At 42.8% G+C, this 25687-nt stretch overlaps 1 protein-coding gene across 1 annotated transcript; it reads right to left on the bottom strand.

Moving 5' to 3' along the window:
• Positions 1-304: 304 nt before the first annotated feature.
• LOC138267220 (extracellular calcium-sensing receptor-like) lies at positions 305-16995 on the bottom strand. The gene is made up of 6 exons (XM_069216076.1): positions 16787-16995; positions 14553-14844; positions 9877-10704; positions 2244-2471; positions 1750-1873; positions 305-1221 (listed from the first exon to the last, which is right to left on the bottom strand). The coding sequence occupies exons 1-6, from the start codon at positions 16993-16995 to the stop codon at positions 305-307; spliced, it is 2598 nt and encodes an 865-aa protein (XP_069072177.1).
• Positions 16996-25687: the final 8692 nt, after the last annotated feature.

The raw sequence follows: 25687 nt of genomic DNA on the forward strand, positions 1-25687 counted from the left end.
GTTATTACATCAATAATGAGATGTCATACGATAATGACATAGATAGCTGCTTATTCAGTATTGGTTGAAGGAGTGAGGATAAGGACAGAATCATGGAAAAACGCAAGTTTTCACCAGAAGAATCGCTGCTATTCTACGGAAAATGCATGTTTCTACTACATCATGGCAATGTTGAGTATGAAGAAAAGAGAATTACAGCTTTATTAGTGAGGATTGTATATTACCACCCTTTTCCCAATAAAACCCATTGTGTTTATAGCACTTAGAAACACCTGAAAACAAAAGAAATGATGAGCATAAAACATCAATTTACTTTTTTGGTTGCTTTCCTCCCCATTAAATGTTCCTTTGTATTCAAATCCGGTCTTATCAGGATGATGTAACATTTTGGAAAAAATATGCACAAAAGAATAGCGGAAGTTGACGATTGGATAGCAAAAACTTCCATGGCCACCATGTACTTTCCCTTGGTGCTGAGGTAGGCTGGAATAAAAGCTAACCAGACGCTGAGGAAGGCCAGCATGCTGAAGGTGATAAATTGAGCCTCATTGAAACTGTCTGGCAGTTTTCTGGCTAGAAAGGCCGCAATGAAACTGACGAGTGCTAGTAACCCAAGGTATCCCAGCATGCACCAGAAAGCAAAAGGAGACCCCTCATTACATTCAATAATTATCTTTCCGGGCTCAGAGTAGATGTTGTGTTCAGGGAAAGGGGGAGACATTATTAGCCAGCAAACACAAAGAAGAGTCTGAAAGAGGGTGCAGACACAGATGGCCAAGTACGATAGTTTGTGTCCAGTCAGTTTCTTGAGGCTACTGCTGGGACTGGTGGCACCGAAAGCTATGAGCACCATGATGGTTTTGGCCAAAATGCATGAAACAGAAAGAGCAAATGTGATTCCAAAGGCTGCCTGGCGAAGAAAGCATTTGAGTGGAGTTGGATAACCAATAAAAACCAATGAGCAGAGGAAGCACAGAAAGAGGGACAAGAGCAGGAGGTAGCTGAGGGAGTGGTTGTTTGCTCTGACAACAGGTGTATTTCTGAAACGGATGAAGATTCCCAAGATGCTTAAAGGAGCCAATGATAAGAAAATGGCAGCTACGGAGAGTAAAAACCCCAAAATGTCGTCATAGGATAGGAATTCTATGGCTTTTCGAATGCAGCGGTGTTGTTTCTGATCAGGCCAAAGACTTAATGGGCACCGGATACATTCAGTGGAATCTGAAAAATAAAATAATCAAACTTTCAGGAAAATGAGAACCAACTGGTATAACCATGTTACAGTCTGAAGCATTCATAATTTTTAGGTCGAGCAATCAAGCGCTCTGGCCTGTTGTCACCTATCTGTGGGCTTTTAACCACACCCACTGCATGCCCATCACTATTACCCGTTCATGGACTTGCCTTTAAAAATCATTTGTTATCATTTCTAAATGCTTTGTTTGTCCCTCCTTGTGGCAGTTTTGTTACCATCTTGGCCATCTACCCTGTTACATGGATAATAGCACTTTTGTTGATATGTCTGACTGTGGGCGAACTTCTTTTTTCTTTTGTGTCTCTCCTTTGCTCTCATGCTCATGGCGGCCGTGCCACTTTTATTCGTCTCGCTTATGTCAACTGTTTTACTTTTCATTTTCAATTTACGTGGCAAGAAAAGTTCAGTTAGGGATTTACAGTGCTACTAGCTCTAACTCGAGCAAACGAGAGACCCATTGCATTGCAAATGCTTGTTTGATGTACTTTCCCTACCTGTTTGATTGGAAATTTCACCTGCAGCACACGGGACACACTGGAAACAACAGACAGGTTCTCCAGGCCTGGTAACTTGTCGAAAACCAGAAAGGCAGCTAGGACTGCATATAGACTCAGGAACCTAAACACAGAAATCGCATAATAAAATAACTGCCATAAACAAATCTCTCAAGAAAGACAGCCAGGTCATGCAACTCTAACAGTCCCTTCTCCTTGTGAACCTGTCATAAATATGTATTTGTCTATTGTGATTCATATGTAACATTGATATCCATCTTGTTGTGCATGATGCAAAAATAAAAAGTATCCGGACATCCTAAATCAACATGATGTATCATGGACCAAGATCGCCTTTGGAAACCTTACCAATAATTGGAAAATAAAACTTGTCCATGTTTCACCAACTAAGTTCCACCTCCTGAATCATGTCAGTGACAGCCAATCAATCCCAATATTTACTAATTGATTACCTCAGTTCCAGGTAAGTATACCTTGGTGTGTCCTGCAGCCCAATGGATAGCACTTTTCTTGATGATGAGGGTCTCTCCCAATGGGGCAGCAGAATCATAACTTCCCACTTTCACAGAGGAGATGGTGCCATCAAGATCCATTTGCCAATTTACAACATCGTACTGAGCGTGGGGGTTGCCACTCATGTCGAAGTTCAATGTGTCACCTGCTTTTGTCTTAACAACTACATTCTTTACGTAGTGGAGAACCTGCAGCACAGAAAGAATGGAAATGCACAGTATAGCCAGGCACCTGTATAGCTCAAGGGGTTATGGTGTTTCAGATATGAGGACAGAGTAAGAATTTTGAACAATTTCATTACTTATTTGCCAAAGTTGGAGTTGAAGAGTTTCTCGTACCATTAGGGATACTCTTCCGGGTGAGCTCATGCAATGCAAATACACATAACACAACACAACACAACATACCATGGCATGGCATTAATGACAATGTACAAAGTATATCAGAACAGCCATTCTACATGCTAGGAGACAAATACTATGAGGTAAGCAGGAGGCATTATCCTGTCTCATGTTTTATGTTACTGGACACATGTGTACCTTCCAGACAGCTTAGAACATTAGGTTTTCAAGACAATTTTATTCAAATATCAAAAAGCTACACGAAATTAGAATGAAAATAGTGCATGCATGTGGTTTGGTTTGGCACATTTCATTATTTGAAATCAAATGTGCATTATGTGTCCCAAAATCTAATACTTTCATGAATTCACCTCTAGAGAGCTGCTCAAAGTAAGAGACCCCCACCCCCTCCATGAGTGAAGGCTGTGCTGACAACAGCCCAAATCACAAGACATTATAAAATATCTAATTGTTTACTCAGAAGGAAGATACTACAAAAATTGAAGGATGTGTCGATGTTAAACAGAGTACCTCTTGTACTGGCGTTGGAAAATTAGGTTTTTGACAACCTAGTCACTTATGCTTATGTGTTGTTTAGCTCTAAATTATAAGAGGTTGTGCGATATTGATGTTGGATGTTTTGTGGTCTGTGGCTTTTTGAATTGCCTTATGATCAGATACCATTAACCTTTGTGTGTTGCCCTATAGCGGACAAAGGAGGTTCCCCGGCTTCTTAATATGTTAGACAAAACTCCTCTCTCATATATATTTATGTTCCTATATTTCTTTAGTCATGTAATGGGAAGTAGGAAAGCTTAAAATAGCTGCATAATTAACATGTATCTCTCAGCCAGGTATTTATGACCAAATGCTAATGCCGATTCAGGATAAAAGCTGACCTAAGATGGACAAAGATGTCTTGTGATTAGCTTTCCTTTGACTGTGCTCAGAATAACATAGTCAATTGTAAGAGCTAACCCTTCCTGCACAAAAACAATCCTGCTTATCACATGGGCACCAGCGCAGAGTGAGAGCAGTATTGTGTCATATCTTAGTAAGTATGGCACATTCCCGCCCTCTCCGTTTGACACAGTCCAGCACAGCAAGGTGCCTTGTGGCATTATAACAAATATTAGTAAACCTGCCCTCAGAGTCTAAGGAAGACAAACTTTAACATTTGGTGGAGAATTTGGGCTCCCTGCAACCATTCTTCTGACTTTGTTGTGGATGGTGACTGTCTTGGATTTCTGCCTTCCTGTTTCAGGTTACTGAGGGAAGCCTGTTTCAAGGCTACTTTTTAAATATCCTGTATCTATGACCATATAGGTACCAGTTAGTTAGTCACATCTTTCTTGAAGGCTAATTGACCTTATGTGGCAAACCTGTTTCCATATTATCCTAACAATGCATGACTACAGTGAAAATACTGTTGTTTTTTCTTCTATGTATTTCCAAAATTATCTACTCCTTTGCTGTGAAACTCCTGCATCTTTCTTCCATTTCTAGTTAATGACACATAATCTTTGTCTCTTAATATTTTATAATTTACTTTGAAAGCACACATTTTAGCCTTTTTTATCCTGATTTTAACACACACAATCATCATCTAATTTCAAATAGGTTTGAATTTTGTACAATTTAGCAATTGTTTGCCCTGTATTTTCCACTTAAAAGCAGCATTTTTTAGAAATGCTCCTATAAATATAAATACTTGTAAATCAAATTGAATGAACAATTATTCTATCAATAAGAAAGATTGTGAGAGAGAGAGATGTTGATCCAGACAAATAAGGTAATGAAAACTTCCTTTTAAGGACCACAGGAACTGTAGATGGTGTCGTGTGCTGGACCAAGAAATGGCCTCCAGGCAATATTAAGAGAACTTGCATCTTTATTTCTTGTTTTTTAAGCAGTAAGTGTGTCCCCTCTCATGAAGTTCCCACTCCTCCTGATTTTCTCCCCTACACCCTCCTCGGATACCTTCATGAAGTGATAGTATGGTCACTGGTCAATCCAGCAGGGTCCTAGTGCCCCGTCCTTACTCTTTGCCTGGTACAACCCTACATATCTCACCCACTTTAGCGAGAAAAATCCTATTCCCTATGTTCCAGAGTCTTTAGTTTCTTCTATAAGCCGTGTTGGTTTTCTGGAAATTCTCTGTGACAGTCGCAGTGTGATTTCTCCAGTGGCTGTCACATCCGTGCGAGGTGTGTGAGAAATAACGCTGTCATTATTGTCCACTGATGCTCTGCTTTCTTCTGGTTCACCCCGTACCAACTTTTCTAGGACATACATTTTGAAATGGTATGTGTTGCCATAAGAACAAATTGTCACGGCACTCGTGTATCAGTACTCAGTATTTAGGTAAATGTTTCCTGGTCCATATCACATATCTGGTGCCAAAATATTCTGATAAATTTCGCTGACGCACAGGAACTCATGAGTGAGTATAACTCAATTTATTCTTTCAGAAGAGCAGATCATTTCGGAAAAAGAAAACGTTCATTGATTCAATATTCATGAATCACCAACAGCCAAACGCCAACACTTGTTTCGTCCAATAAGATAATAATCTTAAAGACTTCATCAGGGCTTATTCAAAATATCTATATAGCCGGAAAGTCCAATCCTTATATTATAGTGAATATCTCGTTAAATCCATATTATATATCATAATGTGTGATGAAGTAATGTACAAGTAATCCTATCAAATAGAAATATTCATTAAACGCAAACCGCGTTCATATCTTCAATTCAATTTCACCTGCTGATACTTCGCAACTCCGCGCCAAGATATGAACGCGGTTTGCGTTTAATGAATATTAATATTTAATGTCCCACATTGCCAAATCACACTCTGAGGGGGACAGGTCTGGCTGCCTTCCTGCCTGGCTAATTAGAAATGATTCAAGCAACCTCATTTGATGAATATTAGACGATCGGATAGTGCTCTTCTTTATTCACTGATCGAAATAAACAAATATATAAGACCTTTGTGTCCTTCTACCTGATGCTGTATTCACCTCCCCCAAGGGTCCTGGAGACAAACGTTCAGTCATTACTTGACCGGGCTCCTCTTCCTGTTTTAATGACACTGGAGCTGTAGAGCTGGATGCTCCCATTTCTACGAGGATGATGTGTCAGCTATCAGTGCCCTGTCCACTAGGAAAACACTGAGAACCATCAGACTCCCAGCACAACTCTGTAAAACATACATGACTTCCTTGGTGCCCGACTAGTAAAACTGTTTGAGGATGCCTCTTAAGCCGGTTGACTTCCAGACACTCTTCATAAAGAATTATTGGTCTCCCCGTTAAAACCCTAAGAACCCAACATCATACTATAAGATTGCCATTCTAAACATATATTATAAAATCCTAGGTAAAATATTGGCTACTCAGATCCAACAGATCTCCATCTGCTTAATCCATGCAAACAGAAGTGGTTTTGTCCCGACTGAAGTACGGTGCTGAACATGGAGACAGAACGGGCACAGTGGCCTCGAGCCACCGCCCTACTATTAGACTTAGAAAAAGCGTTTGATTCCCTTGGTTGGCTACCTGTTCACTGTTTTGACCCATTTTTGCTTTGAGGTCTGTATCATTAAGTAGATTCATCTAGTGTAAACAGACTGGAAGGCATGGGTTAGCATAGGAAACCCGACCTCCAGCCCTATACGAGTAAGCAGGAGTATGAGACAGGCATGCCACTGTCCTCTATACCCTTTGCTTTAGCGATGGAAGCTCTGGCTCCTCATGCCCAGCTTTAAGGGTGGTACTGGGGAATCCCTTTACCAGACGGGATTAGCTCAATCTACCTGTATGAGGATGATGCCCTCCTTTAGATCTGTCTGACTGCGGACCTTTCAAGCATTGTTGGAATCCTGACACTTCAAGACTTTCGGGGCTATTGGCCAGTTGGGCCAAGACGTGCGTGTTCCCATTCCTCCCTTCTGCACCACCAACCCAAATGGATATGAGGGAGGGCCCACTACGCTGGAAGGACAGAGCCTTCCAATATCTTGGCAGCAAAATCTTCCACACTGAACCAGATTCATTAGATTTGAATCTTATGGCAGCAGTATTCTCCTTGAGGACCCAAGTCTCCCTTTGGAAATCTTTTCCATTATCTATCAAAGGCTGAATAGCTGTGGCAAAAATGGTGATGCTGCCCTGCCTTCTGAGACTTGGAAAAATTGATATGGCACAACTGCTGGTGCAGGGTAGCCCAATGTGAATTTGCAGCTCCCATCACATGTGGGAGGCCTAGGTGCCATGAATTTCGAGCAATATACTTTTACCAGCCCTTCTACAGTGGCTCACCCTATGGTTTGCAAGATATGGAAGAACTGGAGACCTTTATACCGCTGTTGAGCTAGAAGAAAATACTGTTGCTGCCGCACCAGGGATGCACCCTCCAAGAAGGCTCCTTTGCTTGACACAAGCAGCTCTGTAGTGCTCAGTTGAAGGTCATTGGTAGTCCTCCTTCTATGCACCTTCTATCCCCGGCATTCTCTCCAGACAAGACCTGCAACTATGGGACAGAGCAGGACTTTGCTCTCAGTCACCTGTTCCAAAGCAGACAACTGCAAATGTTTGATGACTTACAAACCCAATACAACCTGCATCCAGGCCAGTTCCTCACCTATGGTTACATTTACAGACTCATGCAACCCCAATGGCAGGTACAAGCCACTAAACCATTCACACACTCCTTTGTTGTTTGCCTATATACACTAGGTAACGGATGGAGTCTAATAACTTGGATCACGAGGGCACCAGTGACCCATACTAAGGTGTCTTTGCAGTTCTTACGGGAAACTTGGGAGGCCAAGTTGAGCAGAGCATTACATGAAAATGAGTGGATGCGTGTTCTGGAGTACCCCTGCAAGATATTCTGGAATGCCTGTTTCCAACTGATACAGTTTTATGTCCTTCATACAGCTCATGTCTCATCCTCACATCGTATATTTCCAGCTGCCCCAGACACCTTCGCCCGTTGTGGGCTGACCTCAAACATATGCTATGGGACGGCCTGACCATTTCCCACTTTTGTCGAGTAGTCACTCTCAGAGACTAGAGGCGGACCCTCATTAGATAACTGGGAAGTAAAAGCCTTGAGATCCACAAAAGGCCAAATAAATGTAAAACTGCCTCCTTCTTTATCCATCTGGCCCCCACACAAGCAAAACGGGCGATGATGCTAAATGGGAAACAATGCTATCCCTCCCACTGGTGCAGCATGGAGAGAAGCAACAAGGGCTGAGGCAGAGACAACTGCCCTGCAGAGAGATGAGTCTGAAGGCCTATGCTGATGGCCTGTAAACCCTATGTGGGATGTGCTACTATCTTGATTCACTGAGAACCAGACAATTCTCCCTACACATAATACTAGATTAGCAAACTGCACTTGTTGAATCCTACGGGTAGGTTGTTGCTCTATATATCTTTTCACAGAATTGGTGGTGATGGAGGACCTTCGCCCCTTTCCTACTGAGATCCAACCATTCCCCCACTGCCACAGTTATCTACATTATGATGACCCTCAAGTCTCAAGTTAGCAGGCCCTACTCTATAACTCCTCCTCCTCCTCTTAAAATTCCACTTCCCTACAATTTTGTCATAGTTCCATCTTTACCCCCTAGAGGAGGATACTCTCATTCACACAATAGATAAGGTATTTCAGCGGCTGCAACCCTCCCTCCCTTATTACCTATAGCTTCCTCATCACAGCATTCAGGTGAGGAGTGGCACGCGGAAACTCACCCACAGCATGAAATCCTTTAGTGATCATCTTGTTCTATGTGATAAGATGAATGTAACTTTACATGTAAACATTTTAATAAAAAGCAAACATCACACATCTCGTTTTATCACAATTGGCAATCACAATCAATTTTCTTTAGTTTCAGTTCACTGACAACGTTCAAAACTGATCACATCCTTCTCTTCTTTCTCTTGACCACACTAACTTGGCATCACGACCTAACACAAAAACAATTCTCCCCTTACCCTTCCAACCTCCCATTCACAGTTTCCTGGCACTTAAAGACATCCCTTGAAACCCTAAATCAGTGGTCATCCCACCGGTCTGTATCAGAAGATCTCTCCTTTCTTCACACTACAACTCTTCCCTCAGCCATATCATTTCATGTATCACCTTTAAGATTATACTAGCCATTTTTTCAGTTTTCCTACTTTTACACCCAACCTACAGTCACGCAGTACAAACTCCTTCACCAATCAGACATTGGATACCATATTAGTATGCTACTGCTTTACAACAAGGCCCTATTCTTTACGTCACCAACATCATGCAATTCTCTTACTGACGCTATCCAGTGTCCCTTGAGTGTCTAAAGTTCATTTCAACAGCCAGTAATTGTGTTGTTCTTTTCCGGCCATCCATTAAAATGTAGAAATTTATTACCAATACAACACGAAAATCTTAATCAATGAATATTTGTTAGATACGTTCAAATATACTATTTAGCACAGTCACAAAACTCAAAAACGAATTTGTATTCAGGACATTGGATTATTGTAATAGTCTTCTATATAGCTTCCAAGATAAGGTAATAAACTTTGCTGACCTAACTATATACCGCTAACCCAAGCATACTTCAACCCCTCTCACCAAGCCAGCTGGCTTGCTGCCAAGACGGTCCAAAGCTGTAAATGCTCTGCCATGAAACTATCTCGCCACCATTCGAGACCAGTAAGCACCTAATTTAAATCAATGATCCGCCAACCTTGATCTTCCAGTCACACCTGTTCAGCCTTGTTTCTGTTTGGTCCTGCCATTTTCTATAGGTTATTGTTAGCACTGGAACTTCCTGCCACTAGAAAATTGCGTTATTTTCCCAAAGCAATGCTGCATAGTCATCTTCTGCAACTCAGAAGATCAGAATATCAACCCTTCCATTCCCCGGTTCTCCTGTATCAACGTGTCATGACTTTACTAAGATATGAAAATAGCATTTGATACGTGCAACTTCATCCATTACAATTTTGCAATACGCTCAACTAATTCTTACAATGATTCTGCCATTTATCTAAAATTTGTTAATGACCCCCACCTTTACTTAGCTATGTAGTGCTTTGTAAAACGTTGTTGATTGGAAAAGCAATCCTAGTACATAAATAAATATACATATATGTATGTGTAAATACATAAAACAAATCTTAAGAAAAGATATATATATATCTATCTAAATGGCCTTCCTTGCTTCTGCTTCAGTCAAAATTCTTACTTGCCATGGTTCAAGATCCACTAAATCTGCACAGTTTCTCTGAATGAAAGGACTTCCACGCTTTTCGCAGGACACCAGATCATGTAAAGCTGTGGCGATGGCATATACTGCCATGTAGGTGCTGTAGGCAATCCCTTGGTACGTGGCATTGTAAAAAGTGGGAAGGTTGCTCAGATTCTCATGTCCTGTGCACAGTTTCATGATGTTAACCCTGGAAACCAAGTGATTTTGATGATCGGCCCAGGCACATCCAAAGCTATCTTCCCAGAATGCTCGAATGAAAACATCATCAGCATATTTTGAAGGGTGGGCACTTCTGAGATGTAGATCAAATCCTGGCATTGCACCGCTGTGGATGGCAAATCCAATGGTACCAGTGAGGATATCTGAGTACTTCTTTACAGACAAGAGGGCAGATGTCGACCAGGACTCGCTGGCGATCAAAACCTTCCCAGTCACATTCTGTCTCACCATCTCATCAGCAATGATGATCATATCTGTATCAGAGCAAAATACCACAATGGCTGTGGCGGTTGAGCCTTTAATCACCTGGGTGATGTGAAATGCATTCCTGTCAGTCCTGCTCAGGATAATGTTCTCAGAGAAAGCAACACAAGCACCAGCTGTCAGGAGCTCTTGCTTAATTATTTGAATACCTTGTTGACCATAATCACTGTCTTCAGCCAGGAGACCCACCCAAGTCCACCTGAAATGCATTACCATCTGAGCAAGCCCGTGAGACTGGAAGTCATCGCTAGGGATGGTTCGGAAAAAAGAAGGGAACTGGTTCCGGTCACTTAGGAGTGGATTAGTTGAAAAATAACTGATCTGTGGAAGAAAATAAAGAACATGTGAATCAAAAGAGTGGCATGATCCAGAAAATAGAAATGATGAAGCAGAATTTCGGCATGAACTGCATGAGTGTTCAAATATCGTAGCCAAGATTTACTAAGGGCTTGCATTGCCCTTGCATGACACAAGTTGTCGCAAGACAACTCAAGTCCTAATCTGGGATTCACTAAGCCATTCAAAGGCACTTTGCATGACTTTACATGGTTTAAGAAATGCAAAGTAACACAACAAAGTGAATAGTGCTGTCTTGCATTACTTTGCATCAGGGAGCTGTTCTATGTGTGTAGCATGAGTTTGATTTGATACAACCCCAGATTTCCTTAGGTACGTAAATCTGGGATTGCACCAAAATGGTGTGCCCTGTAGACCCTGACATAATGAGAAGAAATATTATTTCTCCTTGTTACTTCCTTTTTCTATGTTTAATACATTTTGCATCACACATAGAAAGAGGAAAACGCCTTTAAGGATTTTGTGTGCAGGAAGGCACTCTTTCCTGCACAAAAACAATCCAGCTGGTAACTCCAGCACCCTTGCAACAAGGCTCAAGTGTGCCTGCATTGGAGCAAGGCAACCAAAAATGCACAAACGTAAGGAGGAAGTGAAGGTGGGACATATTTTAGAAGACAAGGTGGATTTCTGCTCTCTCCGTTTCACGCAATGCAGCGCAGCAGCTTTGTCTGCGTAAAACATTAGTACATATGCCCTCTAGCTTTTCCCTCCCTGTAGACTACCCAAACTAACGTATATAGCTTTCCAATTGAGTGAATGCCGTCAATACAGATTTCGTATGGTACAGTGTACATTTAAAAAAACAAAGTTTCTTGGTAAATATCTCAATAGCGGATGGATAACTGATTTTGATTTTTATCTAATCTGGAGTTTCAAAATGTTGATTTGTATTCACAAGTAGGGTATCACAGTAAACAAAACTAGTTAACCTTTTCAGTAAAAAGAGCTTTAGTATCCCGTCACTCCACTGACAAACAAGAACACATTTTAAGAATGCCCCATTTTTGCACAATATGCACTTAGACCTTGTGGGTTCCAAGGCAATACTTATAGGTGACTTACTTAAAGTAAAAACTACGTTTTGACAGAGACCTGCTGTAGTTTGGCTCAGGACAGATTAGGGCTCCACTGGCATTCTGCAAGAAATGCTCACGGATGCGGATGGTTTAAATATAAGCTGCAGTCCACCTGTGAAACTAACTTTTATGCCACTAGTAAACTTCCCACTCTATGTCACTTTGTCCTTATAAAACATGAATGATACCAGTTAGGGGTTGCTAAATTTGTATCATGTGTTGGGTTCAGTTTGGGGGTTACCCCGTGCCCAAAGTCACATTTGCCAACAGGGTCTTGTCGAAACAATGGGGAGGAGGGGGTCACTTAAAATGGTTCTCTTTATTACACACATGTATATTTACTCATGCAAAGGACCCTTTCAAGTGCAAATGTATTTACGCAGTTAGGTCCTCATTTACAAGGGCAATGCGCCACCGGAATGACACTTTTTCCAACAATCGGGTAGCCCAATGCCCTGCTCCATATTTACTAAGTGGAGTTAAGCCACAAAATGTTAAGCCACTTTTTGTGGCTTAACGCCGCCTTGTAAATACGGCCCTTTACATGCATCACATTGCATTAAAGGGACGTGAAATGGGTGCTGCTGTGGTCGTTTCACTGCAATACCCATTGCATTTTGACGCTCCCCAGATTTATGAGAAATCGTAAACCTGAGGCAGCACCAAAAACTAATGACACCCCAGGGGTGGGGTTAGAGTGGTGCAACAAGGAAAAATACTTTTATTGCTCCTCAATTTTGTTTTTTCTGTGTGTTGTGCTGCATTTTGCAGCACACTCAGAAAGAGCAAAACAGCATTAATGATTGTTTACATGCAGGAATGTGTCCCTTCCTGCACATAAGAAATCATTAAATAATGACGATCTACTACTTCTATGTGGGCTGCATTCTCCAGCGCACATAAAAGTAACAAATCACCATTATTGATTGTTTATGTGCAGGAAGGGACACTTCTTTATAATGAGGCAATTACTTTTTTAACTACATGGAAAATATATATTTACCTATGGAGTAACCTTTCACCTACACATGCAAACTCTTTAACATCCCGGATGCAGATATAATGTGTCCTTGACAGGAAGTCATATCCAATTATATCCATGGCGGGAATGTGTGTTTCAGAAGTTTGTTTATACCAACAACTGACAATTTTCTCAGTGATCATCTGTTTTATAAGACATACTTGTCCTGTAACGCCCACTTCTCACCCTAGAGACTGATTTACTCGCTTCCTGGGGTGATATTGTGCGAATAAACTGGTTCTTGCAAACAGCAATTTGCACTAATAAATCATGTTATTTGTGCACCAAGAGGCTTATTTACAAGTGGTTTGTGCCACAGGTGTATCACTTTTTGTGACGCACCAGTGGCCCAGCCTGCGGGCCCATATCTGAAATGCCACGCAAAGCCACTTTGCATCCTTTTCATGTCCTTATAGATATGGAGTAAGGCAACATAGAGTGAGTCACTGCGTGCCTTACTTGGAGTCAAAGAGGCATTCCATGGGTGTTGCGGTGGGTGTTCCCATGGAATGCCCATGGATTTTGACGCATTCCCAGATTTACAGGACTTTGTAAACCTAGGAATGTGTCGAAAGCCTACACCTTGTGGTGCTGCCCTGTGCCAAAACCTTGTAAATGAGGACCCACATTTGAACTTAAGTAAGCAAGTGATTTTGTGAATCCGGCCTTCAGTATTCATCTGTTATTGACACAAAGTGCGAGAAACAAAAAAAAGCCACAGAGAGGCAAAATGTTAATTAGTGACGATTGAGAAACAAGAACTTCGCCTGGAGTTGTCCATCCTATTTGTACATTTATTTCCCCACACTCTTAGAGCAGTCAACGCACAGTGGATCCCTGTCCTGGGGAAATATACACAAACAAACCTGGCAGCAACGTGCCAAGCGAAAGCATAGACCCAAGTGAAACCAAAGTCTTCTCTATTGGACTGGTATTAGCTTAGCTCTGTACACTAATGTGTTTCAAAGGGCAGTTCTGCACAACACTAACCAATTTCTATTTTTTTCCTGAGAAGTCACTCCCTGATCGAGGGATCAGGCCCAATATAATTATTTTAAAGCACTTCGAAAATATAATGCCTTTTCTGTTGATCTGTGCCCATCTTTACCTCCAATGAGGTGGTTGGATTACAAGAAGCTTATCACTTTCTGCTCGTATGTGGCACTTTACACAATAATAAATTGAAGGAAAGTTTCAGGGGAGGTTGAAATAGGTGGGGTACCAGTAATAAACATAAAGATAATAAAGAAAATCAGGCACCTTAGGGTGTCAGGGAGCAAAGGGGAATTTCATATGAACAAACAGCTTAACGTGCGAACACTTTGTAATGTTCTCATTTACTGCAGCTCTGCAGGTTAGTCTCTGTCACTCACTCTCGCTGTCTCAGGCTCTCACACAGTCACACAGGTGCAGCACTGCTCAGTCACACTCACTTCTCTTTCACCGTCTTGTGTTCTAATTTCTGCTCTGACCGTCTGTGCACAGACTTCCTGGTGCCACCCTTGGATCAGGGATAACCACTTGTTGTGAATCCCACCCTGAACAGATCTCAAATTTATCACTTGATCAGAAATATGTGGAATGCACAAACCAAAGCTTGTGTTTAAATGTCTTCTTTGGCAAAAGCAAACCTCACCCTGGCATGAGACCCTATGAAGTAGGGTACGATGGTAGTCATGTGTGTGTTAAAGCTAGTAGGGTTCACAAAGCCTCACCTGGGGGATCCTGTAAAGCCCCAGCAGTTGCGCCATGAGCATTGAGCGTGTGGACCCAGAGTCACCCACAACGCCCACCAGCGGTGGGGTCTCCTTGCACCGGTAGTTTGCAATGGTCTCCTCTTGCCCCGTCAGCATCCACATTGTTCCCTCCAGCACCCTCTGCAGCGCCCTGCAGGAGTCATAAATCCAGAATCCCAGGGTGATGTTGGGCAGCAGGTCAGGGTTATTGTTGATTTCCTCGATGGCAAAGGTCATGCCCTGCATCCACTGATAAACTAGAGATGTAAACCTAAAATATTGAAAAAGATACACATTTCAGAGAAAAGGGTACATAAAATGTGTGTTACGGGTTCAAAGATAGGATGTGTAGATTCAGTGCAGAATTCCTAAGACAGAGCTCAAGTTAACCAAATAGTTTGGCAGTCATGTCCATACCCAACTCTTCCAAATTACCTTAAAGCAGATATTTTAAAGTAGTAGGCTCTGGCAAAGCACCCCGATCACTGCTCGCCGTACCCCTACTACACCTGTAGTGGATCACCATGATCTGGAACAACAGTATCCATTAACATTTAGTCCTCGGTGCACCTAACATAAATAGTTGACCCACTTTACTCACTTACTGAGGCTGACACAGATAAGAATGTACCTCCAGCACAGATACCGCCTCAGTGCATGCTTTCAGTGGGGTCTCCAATGAGCTCTGAAAGTTGACCACAAAACTAGGTGAGTGAGAATTGATTTCGCTAAAGTTCTGCAAAATTACGTTTCATTATGTGGAATGCAAATCTGTCATTTTTGCAAGATATTTCAGTGAAATGTGTCATCACATCACTTTTTTGAGTGAGAAGCAACAAAAGGATGAGCCTCTCATGTTCTTTTTTCTCAGCGCTGGGTCTAGGGACAGAGAATTACAGGGTGTATTTCTACATGTGAAATGTGCTGGATGCTATTGTTTTACTGGTGGTCACTGGTGACCCAGCACCAATTTATTTTGCACAATCAGACTTCACCAGTGTCTTTACAGTGGCTCCATTAGTGGCTGCGAAGGTGACATGGGGAGAAGGGACCAGGGCACTGCATGCAGGTGGGAAGGCAGGACTCCCACCTCTATGTCTTGAAGCCTTCAACCCTGTATGCAGCTTCAATCAAACGGATATCACACATGACTCTGGGCGCAATGTCCCTATTTACACCTGTCAGACGTGCAGAGAAACTCAAGTAGACGTCATCCTCTCTCAGAGTATAAAACGCACTATTCCCTCACTTGCTGTCTTGAGACACTAAAGTTACCTAGGTGGAGAGAGAATATCGAAAAACGAACAACTAAACTAGATAAACATTAGTAAAACCAATAGGTTTGCCTTTATTGTGCTGATGCATTTTTTTAAAAGCATCCACAATGACTGTTTACATGCACTGCATGCACAGAAGCTGCACTATTGGCTTTGCCAATGCTTGAAAAAAGTAGCAAAGCAAGGAATGCCTGCCGTGCAGAATGCATGTAGGAGATAAAGAACGGAATATGACAGAAAGCATGAAAATATAGTGTCCGTCCTTAGAGAGAGCATTTAACGAGAACATTTACTGGAATGTGGATTAACACTCCACCAGCCATTAACACGAGATGAGGGAGTAATACTCCTCAAGGCGGAGCCAAGGCGCACTCTGTGTGTTTGAAAGAATTGGTAACAATACGCCTGGCCGACTTTGCGCTTTCCAGCTAGCCCTAAAAAAGTGGGGCATGTTTTAGTTGTAATATTGGCAGGCACGATGAACAGCATTTCCGATTCCTCTGTCCCCTTTATTTGGCTATCGGGTCTAAACGGATAAGCATTTACTGAGGGTTCAAAAGAGGGCTGAAGGTTTTGTACACATTCTAATGACCATCACTTGCAGTTTGGTTTTCACAAATTGTACATGGCCTAACGGTTTTATTCTTTATAAGGCAGGCGTCTTATTTTTCTGCATACATATATTTATTTATGTGACTTTTGTATTGGATGTTGCATATAATTTATGAGTGACTGGAAGGTGGATACACCTGTTTCCCTGTGGCTTTGGGGTCGTTACTCATTTTACAGTCTGTCTGTGCTCAGCACCATCTTGCTTTTATTTTTTAATGCATTTAGTATTGTTTTATAACAAACACCCATGTTGGACTAAATCACTCGTTTTCCAAAAAGATGTATTTTAATGTACTGATATATTTCTTATAAAGATGATCTCACGTGTGGCAGGTGACGGGAGCGGGCTCCTCCTGGAAGGTGGTTTTGGGGTACACCCTATCCGCGTGAAAGGGGAAGGTGGCACCGATCAGGAGATCCCCTGCCCTCGAGTACCCGGCCGCTTTCGGTGCGTGCAGGTGGCAGTCGGGGGGCACCGTGTGGGTAGCAGACACTAGAAGCAGGCAGGGAGTCAGCAGGCGGAGCAGCGACATCCCCCGGAAGCGCAGTCTGGAGAGGTTCAGGGGGGGCATGCTCTGCTCTAGGGAGACTCTAACGATCTAGGGAGGCGGATGTGATATGGAAATGGTTTCTTCTTTCGCTGGCAGTAAAGCAGAAGAACACATTGATGCGCACAAGATCACACAGTGTCAATGTACAAGAGTCTAGCTCAGTATTTAAGACCAGAATTGCCTCCGTCTTCACGCAACCACTGATTTAGGGTTTCATCTTTATTCGAGCTCGCGATGTCGTACAGAATGGGAAGTCTCAGCCCTGTATTTTATTCCACTTGGATTGTTAACTATGGGCCGACGACCACATGGAGTGACTACAAGAGTGCCCTCGGCTTCAGAAGCAGCTTCCTGGACCCTCATTCAGCACGGGGAGATCAGTCGGAGGAGCCTGAGGGAGCTTCGGCACTTTATAGTCGGCCTGCCTGGATGCTGCAGGCCAGCGGGAGAGGCTCACAATAGACCAATTGTCCCTCACGGGATGTCCTAATGAACGAGCAAGCGCGGCGGGAGGAGGGCCGCTAGAGGGGGAATAGGTCTGGGCGCTGTGGGGTCGAGGGGCACAGATGCTTCAATGCCAGGAGCTTGGGGTGGAAGGGCTGTAGCAGAGAAAAGGTAAACTGGTAGTTTAAGTTGCCTGGCGGGCAGGTACGCCACACAAAATAAAGAAGAACATCTTTGGGTAGAAATGACGGGGAAATGTAATTTCAATGCATTGATAAAATGTATTTAAACACTAGGTACATGGGTGTATACAACAGCCACTGCTGGAATGGGACAAAGTGGCTGGGTGGGGGCACAAAAACAACACACAAAAAACGTACCTGCCTCATCTGGTCTCTTCAGGCGCCACTGTCCACTGCAGACACAGGCTCCCAGCCGGCGGCCAATCCTAACGTTGGTCTCATGCTGCTGGCTGAGCGCCCTCGATTTCCACTCCCAGGCAGACTGGCAGCATGTGCCTGCTGTCTTCAACCAGGCAACATAGCTCGGGTTGGAAACCGCTCAATGCGCTTGTCGGTTCGGCTGTCCTGAGATGGCCGGCCAAACCCACATGCGCACTGAGGGGAATGCATACCACTCCCCTCCATGGCTGTCATCCCCCACGGCCCCGCCCCCTAGAGAAATAAAACTATAATAAACATGGTTTATTATCATTTTATTTTTCAAGTTTTGCAGCAGTTGCTGGCAGGCTAGCGCTCCTCCGCCAGAGCAGAGGACCCGCCACTGGTAAACAATCCGCATATGTGAAGGTGAATTCATCTTAAGAATGCATCATCGAAGGGCAGAGCTGGCCTTTGCTAAGATAGCACCCTGGGCGTGGGCGAAGAGAAATTTGGTGCAGTGGCTGATGATAATGAATTAAATGAGGCAGCAGGGGGTCACTTTTGCGTTCACTGGTCAGTACCTGGATGAGCAGCGACTGGCCCTGGAACACAAACATCCCACCACCTCCCCCAGTTAACCCAAAACACCGATAGCTTAGCTACCTTGTTGATGTGTGACAGCAGGGGTCGGAGGGTGAAGGGAGGGCAAGGAAGGGGGCTTAAGGGGTATGATAATGAAGGGCTAAAACCATTTTAAACTGGCAAATCAGACAGAAACCAACTGGCAGGGACAAGCCTGGAGCAAGATGAGAAGAGAGCTGCTGTTGGCATAACCTTAATGCGCACAGCTCCATGCGCCCCTCAAAATATTGGTGCCCTGGGGCTGGGTCCAGCTCGCCCAAGCAAAAGGCCGACCCTGTCGAGGCAGCATACAACAGTGATGAAAGTAGGGGGAAACAACGACAGTCAGGGGTCAGATTTTCAGTTTGGTGGTAGTGGAAAAGAGAGCTAAACTTTGAAAGAGAGAATGTGAGAATGTCTTTCACTTAGTAGTATGTGAGGGCTTATCCACAGGTACTTTCTCTGCTGATCTTATTATTGCTTCTAGAAATCTAATGGTTTTGCATTAGGAGGTAGGTCAAAACCAAGCCCTAAGGTGTCTTGTTTGCACCTAGACTCCGTAGCAGTAGGTAATGGGCTTGTACTGAACAGACTGATAAACATCACATTTCCATAGCAACAACGTTTTCTGCAGGCCCTCTACCCCAAGCTAATTAAAAAAGGGTTGCAACCAGTTTTGCCTCAGAATATGATGTGTAAAAGTAAAGAGACACTGCTCCAGTGAATGGTCCTTGTTAGAAATGGTGTCTTTGGTTGACAGTCAGGTTACCCCCTCTTCAAGCAAGGCCTCTCACTCTAGTCAGGGTAAAAGAGAATCATCCTCAGCTAACCCCTGCTTACCCCCTTGGTAGTTTGTCAGAGCAGTAGTCTTAACTTCAGATTGCTAGGTGTAAAGTATTTGTACCAACACACACAGTAACTTAATGAAAACACTACAAAATAACACAACACCATTTTAGAAAAATAGGAAATATTTATCTAAACAAAACAAGACCAAAACAACAAAAATCCACACGTCAAGTTATCAATTAAAAATCAAAAAAAGTCTTTAAGTAGTTTCAAACACACACTAACGCTGTTAGCGTGAAAAAGTACCTTGGGTGCGTCAAAAACTTGACTTCAAAGTAAAGTCTCTTTAGAATGTGAAATCCTGCCTTGCCCAGGCCAGGCCCCAGACACTCACCAGGGGGTTGGAGACTGCATTGTGTGAGGACAGGCACAGCCCTTTCAGGTGTAAGTGACCACTACTCTCCTCCCTCCTAGCACAGATGGCTCATCAGGATATGCAGGCTACACCCCAGCTCCCTTTGTGTCACTGTCTAGTGTGAGGTGCAACCAGCCCAACTGTCAACCTGACCCAGACAGGGAATCCACAAACAGGCAGAGTCAAAGAAATGGTATAAGCAAGAAAATGCTTAACTTTCTAAAAGTGGCATTTACAAACACACAATCTCAAAATCAACTTTACTAAAACATGTATTTTTAAATTGTGACCTCAGAGACCCCAACCTCCACATATCCATCCGCTCCCAAAGGGAATCTACACTTTAATCATATTTAAAAGTAGCCCCCATGTTAACCTATGAGAGGGACAGTCCTTGCAACAGTGAAAAACAAATGTAGCAATATTTCACTGTCAGGACATATAAAACACATTACTATATGTCCTACCTTAACCAAACACTGCACCCTGCCCTTGGGGCTACCTAGGGCCTACCTTAGGGGTGTCTTACATGTAAGAAAAGGGAAGGTTTAGGCCTGGCAAGTCGGTACACTTGCCAAGTCGAATTTACAGTTAAAAACTGCACACACAGACACTGCAGTGGCAGGTCTGAAACATGATTACAGAGCTACTTATGTGGGTGGCACAACCAGTGTGGCAGGGACACTAGTAGCATTTGATTTACAGGCCCTGGCACCTCTAGTGCACTCTACTAGGGACTTATTAGTAAATCAAATCTGCCAATCATGGATAAACTAATCAACCATATAATTTACACAGAGCGCATATGTACTTTAGCACTGGTTAGCAGTGGTAGAGTGCTCAGAGTTCAATAGCCAAGAGCAACAGGTCAGAAAAAAAGGAGGCAGGATATAAAAAGATTGGGGATGACCCTTCATAAGCAAAAAAGTCCAACAGTCCTCATTACAAACTCACTGGTAATCAGGATTCAGGTGCAATCCCAAATATAGCAACTGTTAACGCTGCTTCCCCCAACACAAAACCTGCAGTAACATCATATATCCCCCATTCCAAGGTCTGGAATTGGGAATGGGAATTTGCTGATGCACCCAGAAAATACAGTTCCCTGAAGGATCTTTATTTGCAGAATGTGGTATAATACAGCGACCCTTGGAACTAAGTCATGTGTGTTTCTCGCCTCCTAAGGCCCTCGTTCGATGGTATTTTGTGGTCCTTGTGAATTTTTCTTGCATTATTGTCAACAGCTAAATCCAGTGGAGCTAAACAAATGGGGCCAACAAATGCTATCAGCTTTGTGCATCAGAGATATTGGAGAAAATATGGAGAAATTGGGTGCTGTCCACCATGCTAAACCTCAAAATGGTGTAGAAATTGCAAACTGGTAACTACAAAGCCCCACAACAACAACAATAATAACTGGTTTCATCCAACCCATAGGATTGAGGACTACATGTATAGAGTGCTTTTTCCATGTAATTTAGATTAGTTATATAATCAACGTTCTCTTTTGAGCTATCATCAATGATGTCATAAATTACATCATATAACATGTCATGAGTGATGTAATATGTGGGGTCAAAAGCAGAGCATGGTGTAGGGCACAAGTTATAGTTTGCGCTGCTAACTATAATTAGTGAATTTCGGTGTTTTGTTTTTTAATTCAAAACATTACATTGACACATTTTCATCTAACAATATTGTCACTTTCCCCTTTGTTTTTTCAGTAAATTTCTAAGATTTTTTTTAAATAAACTCAGATCTTATTATCACACCAAAGAATAACATCACCTTGACCTTTGTTTTTTTCTTTGAATTTCTAAGGTCTTTTAAAATTGTAAATTCACATAAAATTACAATTCTTAACTATTATGTCACTTTAACCATTGTTTTTTTATTTTCAGTGATATTCTAGGGTACCTTGTTAACATAAAGTAATATTAATTCACGGTATGTATAATCCACCCCCCGCCCCCCCACATGGCTTTGGCCTGCTTCTAGGCCTGTGGCCAAATCCTCGCAGGCAAGCAAGCCAATGCCGCATATGGCATTTGGCCCCATCGCATGGGGCCAAGAACATTTATATTAGGGGAGGGGGCGCCTACCCTAAACCTACCCAGGCCCCATGGACCCCATCCTCCAGGGCCAGACAATAATTAGGGGGAGGAGGACCTTAAGCTGTCCCCGGGACCACATCACCTGGGACAAAAACGTTTTGTGTGTGTGTGTGTGATCCCCAGCCCTCTGAGCCCAAATGGGCCTCAGGGGCCCCAACATCAGGGCCAAAGTCTCTTTATAGGGGAGGGAACCATGGGACCACCGTCCATGAGTCTTAAGAGGTCCCGGGTATCCCATCCCCTGGGGCAAAACATATTTATATAAGGGGAGGGTGGAGAGTGGGCCACCCTCTCCAAGCCTTTAGAGGGCCCAAGGACCCCATCCCCTGGAGCCAAACATTTATATTAGGAGAGGGGACATGTGGCCTCCCATCTCTGAGCCAAATGGGCTCCTGGGACCATATCCCCCAGGTCAAAAGAAAATAATAATGGAGGAGAGCATGTGCCCCCACCTTGCTAAGCCTTACAAGGCCCTAGGGACCCAATCCCCGAGGGCCAAAACTAGTTATTTTTGGGAATCTTGGGCATGTGGCCCCACTCATCGAACCCAAATGGGCTCTGGGGAGAACATCTTCCTGAGCCAACCAATAATAATAGGGGAAGAAGGCATGGTTCCTTAAGAGACCCAGTGACCCCACCCCTCTGGGGTCTTTGGCATTCTAAGTGGGTGACCTGGTGTCCACCCACAAGGGCAGGTAGGGAAACATAACTCTGCTCCACCTGGCCGAAGCATTTTTAAATATCCTGCTGGATGGAAGCAGACCAGCCGTCCCTGCCCACGCTGTTTCAGGCAGAGAAGGCATGTTTGCTCCCACCCACCAGGAGCTTTAAAATGCTGTCGATAGGTGGGAGTAAAGATATGTTTCCCTGCCCGTGCTTGTGAGGGAAACTGCTGTCCCCATGGTGGGCTCCCATGGACAAAGTCTGTGATCCGGCCCCAGAGAATGGCTTCCTTAGGGCCTTAAGAGGTCCAGGGAGGAGACCTTGTGCCAGCACTCCCTTTTAAGTTGGCCTCAGGAAATGGGGCTTCCAGTGCCCACTTGGAGTTGGGGAGGGGGATTGTGCACCTGGAGGATTGGGTCCCCTGGTCACATATGGGTCTCACCCCCCTCCTCTTTACTAATCTGTTGGTTGGGGTATGGTTCGCCAGTGCCACTTCAGGCTCGGGGGGTGCAAGAGCCCGTCCTCAAATAAATATGATCAGCAAATAACAACTAGTATTTTCTTTTTTTTTTAAAGAACTGTGATCCTGCAGTGTCCTGTGAGACTCCAACAGGATCACAGATATTGTTTTCAAATAAAAGAAACACATTATTATGGCCCCAGGGGACCACTCCGGATCCCTCCCTTCTCCACTGGTCCTAAGAGAGCCGGGTATCCTCACCCTGCCCCCTTATATTAAAAAAAAAAAAAAAACACAGTACAGCGGATTAAGGACCTGATTTAGAGATTGGCAGAGGGGTTACTCCATCACAACGGTGACGGGATATCCCGTCCACCGAAATATAAATCCAATCAGATACAAAGGGAGAATCCCTCGAATCCCAACCATCCACACATACAAATATTTCTACACCATAGTTCCTCAAAAACTACTGAAAGAATTTTCAGTAAATCACAAAAAGCATTCTTTCTGCACCAAGATCTAGCTTCCATCCAAATCTGGGAAATTCCTTTCAACAGTTTTTGCGGTAGGGCTTCTTAAAAAAAGTAAATGGAATATGCATGGCCATTTTGTGTTTTGAGACCTAACTTCCTTCTTGGTCCTCACTTGACGGATCACTTTGAAACTTTCCATCAACAAACTAGGCAAAAAGAGATACTTTTTGGTAGGTTTTGTGGACATTCATCAAATCGTGTAACAGTTATTATTAAGACCAAAAAGGCATTTCCTTAACTATAAGTACCCTGTGGTGACAGCCACTGATTAATATATATATCACAATATGACTCTGTCAATGGTTTGCAGTAAGAAAAGACGGTATACCAACCAAGTTTTGCTAGAATTTCAATCAGGATTTATTTCATGGCAAACGCTCAAGACAAACAAGGTCCGCAAGTTTGAGCAGGGACACTTAGACCACAACTAATCTTGCATACTTTGTGGTTGCCATCTGTAAGATACGTAAAGTGAAAAAAATCCTTAGGCATGGGGATGACTTTACAACAACTTTTACCATTCATATCTATCAACACACTTTGAGGTCACCATTTTCGTATATTTGGAAAGTCGAAGAACAGTCCTAACAACAACATACATGAAATTCATCTTAAGTAGACATCCCGGTCTGAGGTTTTAGTATCAAATATTACTCAACATGTATTCTGTAATTTATTAGTTTAATGCAGTCCCTTGCTATTGCATCCTCTCACTTGATCTTTCAATTCTGAGGCTTTGTATCCTGCCCATATGGGCATTAAGTCCCTATTGTTGGATGTCATAAGAGTGCAAGAAATTGATAAATTCTTACGTCCTTTTACTTCTGTTCCATTATGCTAACAGTACAGCCCAAGAGGGCATCATCCTCACATTAGTAAATGTCATGAAAATTATGCCACATTTGGTCAGACGTGCTCATAAATTAATTTCAAGATATCAGATCAACCATAAAGTGCCACCTACAAAATAAAACAAAAAACGAAAATTAAGGAAGTTAAAAACTAATGCACAGTATCTGAAAATCATTAGTCTCACAGGAAGTAGCCAAATTCTTCACTCATATTTACATTTTCAGGCTCTAATGTTTGTATAGATATGATGCATCTGACTTCTAATCTCCTCAAGGCAAGAACTTTATTGCCTCCTCAGAATGTTTTCTCAATCTGATCTATTGCGCAATATCTTAAATCCTTCACATTGCTACTGTGGTACATCTGGAATTGTCTAGCAACTGGGTAAGTTACCTCATCATAAGTGACTGTTCGCATGTGCTCCAGTATTCTTTTGTTAGCTGTAAAGGTGGCACTTCCACATACCTTTTACACTATTGGCATTGTAGTACATATTTATAAAATCTGCTCTGCATGTCAGAGGCTCATAGATTTTTTTTTCGGTGTCATTTATTGCACTTCCATAATCTCCTAGATGGTTTTAGACAATTATGTGTATTTACATTGTGAAGATGACTTGAAGGCAAATTATCGCTAAATGACCTACGTTTTCTAAACATAATCATTGGTCTGATACCCACACTCTGGCCTATTACTGGATCTAATTGTAATAGATATCAGTGTTAATTTAATATCCTTGTGACCTTCCAATCTTACAGACAATATGTAGCCATCAATTTATTCAAGGTACCTGTCTGCTTCTCATTGTGCTTCCCGAAGAGCAGTTTTTCCCTATTTTGTACATCTGCTTTTCTCTGCCCATCCCTCAAAACGCTTACACTATAACCCCTTGCTTCAAATCTAGAGATTATGGGCACTATTCCTTTCAGATAAAGATCAGGTATACTGCAATTGCTTCTCACCCTTAAAAATCCTTGTATGCGATGCTATTATTTAAAGGGGTAGGGTGAAAACTGCTACAATGTGATATGCTATTACCAGAAGATTCTGTTCTGTAAGTTGTAGTTTGAATTACACCCTCATTGACTTTTACTTTCACATCCAGAAACACTATTTGTTTTCCACTCATGTTGCCAGTTAACCTGATATTCGTCTCTTTCTGGTTGAGTTTCTCAATAAACTGGGATGCCTCATCTTAAGGACCTCTCCAAACTAAAAAAAAGCCGTCAATAAACCTTAACCGTAGAGGCATGTTATTGGTATAGGATCTCAAGATGTCTCTCCAGACCACCTGTTCTTCCTACTACTGGGCTGGTACCAATTGCGGGCTGCATCACGCTGCGTTGAAATGCGTGGTGATGTGTCAATGTCCAAGAAGTCTGTTATGCACTGTGGCT

This window comes from Pleurodeles waltl, chromosome 12 (genome assembly GCF_031143425.1).
Source record: "Pleurodeles waltl isolate 20211129_DDA chromosome 12, aPleWal1.hap1.20221129, whole genome shotgun sequence".
In the NCBI taxonomy this organism is placed as follows: domain Eukaryota; kingdom Metazoa; phylum Chordata; class Amphibia; order Caudata; family Salamandridae; genus Pleurodeles; species Pleurodeles waltl.

Coding starts and splice junctions, on each gene's coding strand:
- LOC138267220 (XM_069216076.1), bottom strand. CDS start 16,995: ATGTCGCTGCTCCGCCTGCTGACTCCCTGCCTGCTTCTAGTGTCTGCT. Junction 10,705..14,552: donor GGCTTTACAGGATCCCCCAG/GTGAGGCTTTGT, acceptor TTTCTTCCACAG/ATCAGTTATTTTTCAACTAA. Junction 1,222..1,749: donor TGAAATTTCCAATCAAACAG/GTAGGGAAAGTA, acceptor TTTATTTTTCAG/ATTCCACTGAATGTATCCGG.